Consider the following 12,036-nt stretch of genomic DNA (forward strand, 5'->3'; position numbering starts at 1 on the left):
CCGATTTTCAGTAATAATGCAATAAAATAGTCATTTGTTTACCGATTCTCTCGAAATTTGGCAGGAAGGATGTTTTGTCGGCTCTCGACATTACTGGTGAATTTGATGGAAATCGGTTCAGATTTAGATATAGTTCTCATATATATATATATCGCCCCATTTTCACTCCTAGAGCCACTGCAAGCACACTTATTGACCAATCTTGCCAAAATATTGCACAACGCTCTCCTCGACGACTAATACACATAGAGTTTGGTCAAAATCGGTTCAGATTTAGATAAAGCTCCCATATATATGTTCGTCCGATTTGCAGTAATATTGCAATAAAATGGTTTTTTGTTAACCGATTTTCTCGAAATTTGGCGGGATGGATTTTCTCTAGACTCTTAATATTATTGGTGAATTTCATGGAAATGGGTTCAGATTTAGATATAGCTCTCATATATATATAGATATCGCCCGATTTCAACTTCTAGAGTCACAGCGAGCAAATTTATTGACCCACCTTGCCAAAATTTGGGAAAACGCTTTCCTCGACAACTGCAAGCACACAGTATCTGAGGGGTTTGCTCGAAATCGGTTCAGATTTAGGTATAGCTCTCATATATATTTTCCTCCAATTTGCAGTAATATTGCAATAAAATTGTCTTTTGTTAACCGATTTTCTCGAAATTTGGTAGGAGGAATTTTCTCTTGAATCTCAATATTGCTGGTGAATTTCATGGAAATCGGTTCAGATTTAGATATAGCTCTCATATATATATATATATATATATATATATGTATATGTATATATATATATATATATATATATATATATATATATATATATATATATATATATATATATATATATATATATATATATATATATATATATATATATATATATATATATATATATATATATATATATATATATTGTCCGGTTTCAACTTCTAGAGTCACAGCGAGCGAATTTATTGACCCATCTTGCCAAAACTTTGCAAAACCCTTTCCTCGACGACTGCCACAGTATCTGAGGGGTTTGCTCGAAATCGGTTCAGATTTAGGTATAGCTCTCATATATATGTTCGTCCGATTTTAAGAAATATTGCAAAAATGTGCTCATTTGTTAACCGATTCCGTCGAAATTTTGCAGGAAGGATTTTCTTACTCTCTCTCAATAGTACTGGTGAATTTCATAGAAATCGGCCCAAATTTAGATATAGCTGTCATATATGTATATCGCTAGATGTTCACCCCAAGAGCCACTGCAAGCGCATTGTTTAACCAATCTTGCCAAAATTTTGTACAACTTTTGCTTTCCTCGACGACTATCACGTTATCTGAGAAGTTTGCTCGAAATCAGTTCAGAATTAGATATAGCTCCCCTATATATGTGTTCGTCAGATTTTGGGTAATTTGCCATAATATTGTCATTTGTCAATCGTAGTTTTTACATTTTGAACATATTTGCTCGCTGTGATCCATCAAAATTGGTTCAGAATTTGATATAGGTCACACATTGTACTTATAGGGTAGGTGTAGGGTATTATACAGTCGGCACCGCCCGACAGCTAATGTTTTTATTTATAAAGAAAAAAAGGTCATAATTTGTATAACTTCAATTGGTTCTTCAGGTTGTTCTTAAGGTGCTTAAAGCTCTACTAAGTCTTCATAATGAGTCATTGTGTCCGTCATGACAGAAATTTTGTATGAGGAGTTTTGTTATGTTCTGTGCTAAGTATAACTCAAATCTGTTCATAACCTGATATATTGGGTTGCCCAAAAAGTAATTGCGGATTTTTCATATAGTCGCCGTTGACAAATTTTTTCGCAGCTTGTGACTCTGTAATTGCATTCTTTCTTCTGTCAGTTATCAGCTGTTACTTTTAGCGTGCTTTGGAAAAAAAGTTTCAAAAAGTATATTTGATTAAAGTTCATTCTAAGTTTTATTAAAAATGCATTTACTTTCTTTTAAAAAATCCGCAATTACTTTTTGGGCAACCCAATAGTTGCCATATAAGCTGATTTCGGATCCTGACGTTTTGAGCCTCTTCAATTTGGCTGAAACTTTGTATGAGAAATTTTGTTGTGACTTCCAACAACTGTACTAAGCATAGTCTGAATCGATTCACAACCTCAACCGATGTTCCGATTATACTTCTTGAGCCTTTAGAAAGGTCAATTCTTACCCGATAGGGTCGAAATTTGCATGTAACGTTTTGCTTTGACTTCTATAACCTGATATAGCTCCCATAAAAACCGTTGGCCGATTTGCCATTTTGAGCGTCTAGAGGGCGGAATTACCATCCGGATACTTTTATACAACGAATTCTCCAATGACCTTCAATATACGTGCCAAATATGGTTTGAATCCCTCTATAGCCTGATATAGCTCCCATATAAATCGATCTCCCGATTTTAATACTTGAGCCCCTATAGGGCGCCATTCCTATGAGATTTGTTTAGTCTATCCTACATCCGAACCAAGTATGGTCCGAATTTGCCCATAACTTGATATTGTTCCAATAGTATACCAATCCGAATCCATTATGCTTTGTTCGTCTATAAAGATATACCAGGCAAAGAATTTGCAAATGCGATCCATTGTGGAGGGTATGTAAGATTCTGCCCGGCCGAACTTGGCACGTTGTTACTTGTTTTAAATTGGGGCCAAGTACCTAGGACCCATCCCAAGGCCTCTCTAAACGGGTATATAGGCCGATCGATTCATTATGGTACATAAAGGTACATTATGGTACAGGACTGCCGCCAGCAATCCAAGGACGCACTTCCCCAGCTCAAGAACCATCATCGACGTCCTTGTTCCGGAAAACCTCGACCACAGGGCCATGGCAACCCCGCAACCCCGCAGTCCCCAGCATCTGCCCACAGCAAGCCTGTGCAATCGCCGTAGTAGGCATCCACCATTCCAAACAACACCATCGGCGACGCACTCACAGAGTCCAACCGCGATCCAAACCTGGTTAGCTCGCCTCGTTCCCGGCCAACCCTTTTATGGGCTGGAACCCAGCACAATTTGACAGCAGAAATGGACCCCAACTCAACAATCTTTAAAGCCCCTTCTAAGGTCGCCAAATGGAAGTCGCATGTCCCCAATTTCTCCTCTAGGTAACCCTAGAGGGCACTGTTCACTGACCTGTTGGTAGTCGCTTATCAACGAGATCAAGGAAATCCCAGCAGCTTCTCAAGTGTCTCCAAGAAAATGATTGGCATGAAGTCCTTGAAAACTATGCCACGCAGTCGACACAAAGCCAAGCAAAACGCAAGCCCTACAAATCCTTTCCAGAAGCCGCATGGTATACGGTTCTGCCTTCTGCAGCATGGCGGGCAATATGTCACCCGGTCCATTTGATTTGTACGGCTCACACGAACCGCCCGAACTAGCCTCGCCTCCCTTATAATACCCTCAACAACCGACAGCGCCTAAGTACTGCTTTGTATACGAGGGACATCCGTAACGTCGTAAGTCACCGGCCCACTGGCTGCATCCGAGCATCCTGGGAAGTGCGTTGTAACCAGTAGTTCGTGGAGTACCAAGTTCCGTCATCTGTCAGGACACTCCTCACAGTCTTCGGGTACTTAGATAAAAATTTCTTTCCTCAAGGACTCGTTTACCCCCTATACCGACTCACAGAAGCCAACCCATAAGGCCCTCTTAGACAATCTCACCTCGCCTTTGGAGCGGTTCAGGGACACATTCCGCAAAATAGGCTGCGTCCCATTACTTGGGTAAATAAAAGGTCAGTTCTCCTCAAAGCTACTTACCATGGACCCTGCCAACGCGTTCACCGCCATCGATTTAAAACCCACATTGTTCGGATCGGTCTATATGCCCGTTTGAGGAAACGTTTCCTCTTCGGATTTGTGTTTTTGTGTTACTTTTAAGCTACAAATCGCATAAATAGCTGCACCCTTCTCTGATATATCCCGGTTATCGCAAAATTTGGGGGCTTTTTGTCGGTTCGGTTCATTACCATCACAATTACTTTTAATTTATGAATAACAACATTTTGTAAAGAAGAAATATTCTAATGTTTTCGTCAGGTACATCGTCACAGGGCTCCGTGGCGCAAACTTTTTTCATAAAAAAAATTTATTTTTATAAAATTTTTCTATTAATAACCTATTACGTTCTAATAATAACCTATTACGCCGCCGTAGTGCAGAGTTTAGCATGTCCGCCTATGACGCTGAACGCCTGGGTTCGAATCCTGGCGAGACCACCAGAAAAATTTTCTGCGGTGGCTTTCCCCTCCTAATGCTGGCAACATTTGTGAGGTAATATGCCATGTAAAACCTCTCTCCAAAGAGGTGTCGCACTGCGGCACGCCGTTCGGACTCGGCTATAAAAAGGAGACCCCTTATCATTGACCTTAAACCATTGATAGGTGAGAAGTTTGCCGCAATTCCTTAGTGGAATGTTCATGAGCTAAATTTGCATTTTTTTACGTTAAATTAAAAATATTGCAAACTTGCCCATTAATATTCCAGTAAAGAACATATCAATGAGTCGGCAGCATTCAAGTTTAAGCTCAATGATAAGGGACCTCCATTTTATAGCCGAGCCCAAACAGAGTGCCGCAGTGCACCACCTCTTTGGGGGGAAGTTTTAACATGGCAAAGTACCTCACAAATGTCGCCAGCATTAATATGCCAGCTGAAAATTTTTCTGGTGTTTTACCAGGACCCGAAGCCAGGCGTTCAATGTCAGAGCCTGACATTCTAATCTCTGCGCTACATTTCGTAGTAGGTTTGATACAAATTGAATCAAAAAGGTTCTTTCCATAAGAATTTTAGTCGAAATTTGATTTTTATAGAAACTTTCTTTCCCACGGCCAAACGAGTACATTAAAAATATTTGAATATTGTGCTATTAATAGAATTGGCAAATATACATATTTAATTGATAGGGACCATTCCAAAAAACTCCACTCCTCCTACTCTTATTTGATTTTCCCTAATTGATACATCACATTGTCGCCTCCCCGAAAAAAAATACAAAAAACAAACAAGACAATAATGGAAAATTTGCGTCATTTGTTTAATTATTTGATTAGATGCCACCTTCGCCTGGTCAACAAAGAAGCAAAATGTCCAAAATATCTATGTCACAGAGGCATGTACTCCCGAAAAAACGCCATATAGTACTCGTAAATCATATAAGCTACAACACTGTCAATATATTTGCCATCGACGATTCATGCGAAACGACCCAACAATGGAGAAACGGCATTTAAAAGAGCCACCAGCATCATCACGCCTAGTAAAACTCCCCCGCCTCTCGCCATAATTGTCCAACCATGCTAATAATTAATTTAAACAATGTGATTTTAATAATATCACTCTGATAGCAAATAAATTTGAATTTTTTTATGTGACAACACGAACTGGTTTTGACGCAAAAACTCACATGAGTCTCCAAGCGAAAATGTCACTTTTTTTTTAAATCACCTTTTAGAGATTCGCGGAATTGATGCTTGTTTAAAAATAGTAAAAAAAAATACTGCTATTACCAAGCGAGTGATAAAATGTGAATTTTAAAATAAAAACAAAGAAAGAAAAAACGCAAAGAAGCATTAACTATAAGAATGAAGAACTTGAAAATGTTTGTGCTGAAAGCAAGATTCGTTTAAGCAGTTTGAGAAGAGCCAAAGAAAATCAAAGAGCTTTAAAAAAAGTAATTATTTTTAGTAATTATTGAAAACATTGAATAATCATCTCAACTATGTATCCCTGGCAACTCTGGTTGTCCCATAATGGTCCCGGATGTCGTAATCCTAATATCCATCAGTATTAGTTTTTTTATGACACCCTGTATTTCCCCGAAGGATATTTGCCGCAGATGGCTCAGTATTACATATGCGTTGTTCTAGTTTCGAGTTGCCAAAAAGCGTACACTCTAAGTTTATCGTTGGCAACACTCTAGCTACTACTGCCATGTCCCCTTTCCACTATGTGGCTTGGCATGTTAATAGTATATTTGCACAAATATGAAAAAAATGGAAGTGATTCGCTTAATTTGTTTGCAGACAGAAGAGACCGTGAGAGTGAATGAAAGCGAGCAACATTTTGAGAGTTTGGTAACACTCTAGCTACTACTGTCATGTCCCCTTTTCACTATGTGACTTGGCATGTGAATAGTATATTTGCACAAAGTTGCGAAAAAAATGGAAGTGGTTCACATAATTTGTTTGCAGGCAGAAGAGAGCGTGAGAGTGTGTGAAAGCGAGCAACATTTTGAGTGTTTGTTGATTCTCGTTATCCTTGCATGTCCTGTATAAAGGGCTGCCAGATTAATTTGGTAGAAAATCAGCACTCTTCAAAGGAAAATCCGCTTTTTGGCAGTTCAATTTTAGAAAATTGGCAAAAAATAGGAATATTTGTCTTAATTAGTAAAATCGACTTAAGTTTGGCTGGAGTTGAGTATGGACCCACCATAAGGATATATTTAAGTCCAGGCAAAAAAATATATATTATGTGATTTTCAACTATGACCATATTTACCACCGATATATATTTTTTGGCGAAATAGCATAAAAATGTGTCATTGGTGAGATTAAACAGGAGATGGGTCTAAATGGTAGATATATCGAGATATGGTACGATTTAGACCAGATTTGGTGTGGCTACTACTCTATATACAACAATTTTCGCAAATTAAGGAAAAATATTTGTCAAATGAACCCAAGAAATCTAAACGATGGATCTTCATGGCAGGTATGTCTAAATTACTTCCTATTTGGTGTATATGGGGATTATATATATATACAAGTAAAAGCGTGCTAAGTCGCATTTGTCAAGTTCTTTGAATTACTTTTTCAAATATACATGCTATATGAAGCTATTGACCGATATGGACCATACTTGTCATGACGGGCAAGTCATAGAAAAATATCGTCAAAAAATGTCAAATTGGGAGATCGGTTTATATGGTGGCTATGTCAGGTTATAGACTGATTTAGACCATACTTAGCACAGTTGTTGGAAGTCATAACAAAACACTTCACACAAAATTTCAGCCAAATCGGATAAGAATTGCTCTCTATAGTAGTTCAAAAATTTAAGACCCAAAATCGGTTTATATGGCAGCTATATCAAAACATGGACCGATTTGGCCTGGTAGGACATGGCTGTTACCAGATCAAAACATGTATTAGATGTACGATCGAACCGAGAGGCGTACATCGATTCTGATCATTACCTTGTTGCCGCAAAGGTTCGCAGACGTCGTAGTGTTGAGAAACAAGTACGATCTGACACTGCACGGAAGCTGAACGGCATACTCCACTCGGCTGACCCAATTGTTTGAAGAAAGCACTCCCCCTCCCGACTCCATGGAAAGAGTCGCACTATCTGTACTTTGTTATCAAAGGCTTTCCCCAAGGAACCCATTGTACGACCTGGAGTATACAAAAGCTACTGAAGGATCAAGAATGCGGTATACAGGGAAACTTTACAGTCAGTAGCATCGCGTCAAGCGAAGGAGAGATATCGGAAGAAAATGAGAGGGAAGAAAACACTATCCCCCAAGAAGAAGAAAGAAAGGGAAAGATGCGAGTGTGGGCGAATCGAGATGTTCGGGAGCCAGAAAGAAGTCTGAAAATTCTACCAAAGAATTAAACATCGACCTGATGGCTTTGTCAAAAGGCGCACTGACCACCAAATTTCAAACAGATATCTCTACCCGTTCACAAACGGCATATTTTTTTCTAGCTTTTTTTGCGATTTTCTCCCACTGTGTGACATGCCTTATCATAATTTCTACGAACTTCCCTTCAAACTTTACAAATCTCCACGTTCATTTAAGACTTCTCTTAGACTGATTTTCTTTATTTGACAGCATGTATGTATGTATGAGGTACCATCTTTCCTCTTAAAAGCACTTTTCATTACCCTAATTTTCAAAAACACCAGATCTCGGAGATTGGTAATACGATTCGTTCGAAATTTTTTTTGCAATCTCACAGTTAAAACATAACATGGTTTCTATTGTTGAGGTCGGGGGCCGCCCAAAACCCGCCAAATGGGTATACAGACCAATCACGACAATATAGAGCTCAAACGATAGGTGCTTGAGAGGAAAAAACGAATATGATATCCAATTGAAAAGCCATGTTTTGGGAAAGTGCTCCACTTGAAAATACCTCTCTATAAAATAAAAGCTTTTTGATGTGGAACTTGATTGATTTTCGGGAAATTGGCACTCATTTTCGGAACAAAGGCCCTGGGGTCCACCCTACTCTCAAACAGAATTTATTTACCGATCATGCCTTTATGGGGCTCATATTAAATGTATTTGAAAGTAGAACACGAAGCGTATATTTTCTTTAAGGGCCAAGTGTCTGGTTGGTCAACCCACACCCCCAAAATACCCCCTTAACGGAAAATATTTACCAATACGATAATATAGGACTCAAAGTAAAGGTATTTGAAAGTGGAGTTAAAATTTACCCAGCAACCGAGAAGGGGCAAACTTCTCACACATCAATGAAAGCTTTCCGATTCATGTTTAAACTCAATGATAAGGGACCTGTTTTTATAGCCGAGTACGCCATTCGCAGTGCGACACCTTTTTGGGGAGAATGTTTTACATGCCCATGCATGGCACCTCGCAAATGTCGCCAGCATTAAGAGGGGACAACCATCGTTTTAAATTTTTTCCGATGTTCTCGCCAGGATTCAAACGCAGGCATTCAGCGTGATAGGCGGACATAGGCTACAGTGGCACGAATTCGATATCCACATTCAGGGCGAAGTGTCCCCACCCTAAAAAGATATAAGAGAGTTAAAGAAGGCGCAGGGGAGCGGGCCCGGTTCGGCTACTAGCTCGCATATAAACCGATCTTTCCATTTGATTTCATCAGGCTACAAAAGACGTTATTTTAAACAGATTTTAATTTGATTGACTGTCTTATCTTGACCTCTCAAGCCTCTAAAAGAAAGAATTCTTTTTTTTTCTGCAATTTTGTATAATGACTTCTGCTAATATTGCTAACATTCACCTCAAATAGGTCCCAAAATATATCATAGCTTTCTATAGCTCCCATATTAACCGATCTGCCAAATTGAATTCTTACTTTGAAATTGTTTTTCACTTGGAGCCTTATGAAGTGTTTATAACACTTCATAAGCCTTAACATATAAACTGTTAATTTTGTTAATTTTTGCCACCTTCATAAGCCTAAACATATTATCTGTTATTTTTTGTTAATTTTTACCGCCTTTATTAAAATCAGTCTTTGATATCTTTCTATTTAAAGTTACGTGAGAGTAATCGATTAAAAAAAAATAGCCGAAAAACAGTTAATCGCTAAATCGTTAATCGATTTAATCATATGTTGACATTAACTTCTCAATTCTCTTCTCACATATCTATGTTGTGACTACGCATAACATACCACACCTCCACATTGAATCAAGCCCATAGACAATGCGATGCTTCAAAGCCAGATCAATGTTATTGACTCACTTGGTGGACAAAATATTTTCGAGTTTTTTTTCGTATATTCAATGGTTCTCAATTTTAGCCATCATTCGATAATGTTTAATGTGTGCGTGTGTGTTGTGTTGTTGTTTTAATTTTTACACCATCTACTCAGCCATGGGAGGGAGAGAGAGCAACCAGAGATGAGCAAAAGAGGCATAAAGCACAGCTTGACAAATTATTTTCAGTTTAATTTCAACTAACAATTGAAGCGGTTGTTAAGATGTCTAGAAAGCGGAAATACGCGAGCCGAGTCATCACATGACAGCGATCGACATCGAAGACGAAATACCAAAGCCCGCAACAACACAAACAAACACAGCGTCAAACGGAAAAGGAAAAACAACATAAACAACAAAAATACAATACAATCACAATAAAAAAAAGTGAAAATTACAATTTAGCAACAAAAATTTAAGCAAAAAGGAAATTCAAGTACGCACGCGTTTTTTAAAAGTTGAAAAAAGACCATTCTAATCGATTCTTGAAGTTAAACAGAAATTCCAACAAACCATAAATCAAAAGTATCAACAACTCAACCAAAAAAAAAAAGAACCGTGTGCGTTTGTGTGCAATTCTTGTTGTTGTTTTAATTGAAATGAAATTAGAACATACCTTAACGCATTGGCAGCATCCATGGATATGGCTTGAAACAATGTATAGTGTCAATTTTTACAGTAAAAAATCTCTATTTTTTTTAAGAAATAAAATTCTTAGTGTGTAGTTGAAAAAAAAAATTATTAAGAATTTGTGCAAATGCCAAAACAAACAAAAAACTAAAATTAAAACTGCAAAGCCTAGCAACAACAGCAACAATCATTTGGCGGCAGGCAAATGATGATAGATGATGTTTGACTAATGAAATCGTCTTAAATTTTTGTGCATAAATTTAACATATATTAGCCTCTTCAGCCTCCCTCTCTATCCAACTCCTCACCATAGCCCTCTCAGTTAGTTCGCCAGCATCATATGGTTTTAGTTTGAAATTTTTTTTATTAAAAACCAACATCAATTTGTTTGTGAGAAACAAAAACAAAACCAAACGTTAAACCTGAAGCAAACCAAATAAACTGAAGATTTGTTCTTCTTTTTATTCTGGAAAAGTACTAAGTGCTGATAGATATAAGAATCTTAAGCAAAAAAAGTGATGGCAAATTAAAAACAAAAACAAATATTTAAACATGCAATGTCATCAACTTTTTTGTTTTTTTAATTAAACAAAAATAATAAAAAATTGCAAAAAAAAATGGAAGAAAAAATCAATAAAAAAACCTTGGTCTTTTTCTGAGTAATTACGGTGTGGTGAAAGTAATAACAATGCGAGTAAAAAGAATGTTAAATATGATCAAAGTGCTCTTTAAAGTGAAAGTACCATGAATATAACAAGTGAACGCGTGTTAAGTTCGGCTGGGCTGAATCTTATAAATCTTCTATCATGGAATGCGTTTGCAAGTTCTCAAGACGTATTTTACTTTAATTGGCTATGACAGAACATTTGTTCCACTAGCCAAACGTAGAATAACGTTCCAAGCGCCTCGATCTTCTGCGCTCATTCTAAAATCTCTGACACTAAGTTTCGAGGTGTCTACCACCATTTGACCTTTCCATCGGGCTTTTGGTCTTCCCGTTTTGCGTGTGCCAACGTGTTTGCCTTCAAAAGACTTCTTGGCTGGAGCTTCTTCATCCATTCTGACAACATGACCTAGCCAACGCAGCCGTTGTATTTTGATGCGTGTAACTATGCTATCGTCGCCATACAGCTCATACTCGTATTTCATACGTCGCCTATTTTATCCATTATCGCAAACTGGTCCATATATTTTACGAAGAATCTTTCTCTCAAATACTCCAAGCACTGCCTCATCTGCTTTCACAAGTACTCATGCTTCAGAACCATATAACAAAACGAGTAGTATCAGTGTATTGTATAGTGTAATCTTCGTCTGTCGAGTGGTGGCCTTGTTTCTAAACTGCTTACTTAGTCCAAAGTAGCATCTGTTTGCCTGTATTATTTTTCGCTTTATCTCAAAACTGGAGTCATTCGTTTCGGTTGCGACGGTGCCGAGGTAGCTTAAGTTACTGACTATTTCAGTTGTGGTGCCGAGGTAGCTTAAGTTACTGACTATCTCAAATCAGCTGCCTTGTTGTTCTTTAGTTGGGTCGCTGCTACCTGGACCCCATTTTGACTAGGACGAGACGACGATTTATTTTAAAACGAACTCATTTATACCTTAACATTGACATTGAACTCAGAAGTCAAAACAGAAGTCCAAATTCAAATTTGCCCATAAACATCCTATTAAGGAACAGGGAATACTTTTGTCACACCAATAATAAGTAAGCTCCGAACGGCGGGCCACCACTTGATAGAGAAGTTTTAACATGGCGGGATACCTTATATATGTAGCCAGCATCAGTAAGGGAATAACAACCGCTGAAAAATTTTTCCGATATTCACGCCAGGGTTTGGACCCCACGTTGGGCTCTACTCAATATATGCAATTCCAGACAAATCGGTTACGATTTGCTTGCTGCAGAAGCTT

The 12,036-nt window shown here is 38.0% G+C and overlaps 2 protein-coding genes across 7 annotated transcripts in view; one reads left to right on the forward strand and one right to left on the reverse strand.

Moving 5' to 3' along the window:
• The window catches only part of LOC106088150 (small ribosomal subunit protein uS9m), an 84,559-nt gene that overhangs the window by 50,108 nt on the left and 22,415 nt on the right, over positions 1 to 12,036 (reverse strand). The window lies entirely within an intron of this gene.
• LOC106088148 (transient receptor potential channel pyrexia) overlaps positions 1 to 12,036 on the forward strand; it is a 63,778-nt gene that overhangs the window by 40,839 nt on the left and 10,903 nt on the right. Inside the window, exon 1 of one of the 6 annotated variants that reach the window (XM_013253521.2) lies at positions 9,681 to 9,928. The exons of 4 other annotated variants lie outside the window; for them this stretch is intronic. Coding sequence is in view for 1 of the 2 variants with exons in the window: in XM_013253520.2 (XP_013108974.2) it covers positions 10,092 to 10,150 (59 nt within the window). In the remaining variant the exon portion in view is untranslated. One more of the 6 variants, XM_013253520.2, reaches the window with a different exon arrangement.

This window comes from Stomoxys calcitrans, chromosome 2, assembly GCF_963082655.1.
Source record: "Stomoxys calcitrans chromosome 2, idStoCalc2.1, whole genome shotgun sequence".
Taxonomy (NCBI): domain Eukaryota; kingdom Metazoa; phylum Arthropoda; class Insecta; order Diptera; family Muscidae; genus Stomoxys; species Stomoxys calcitrans.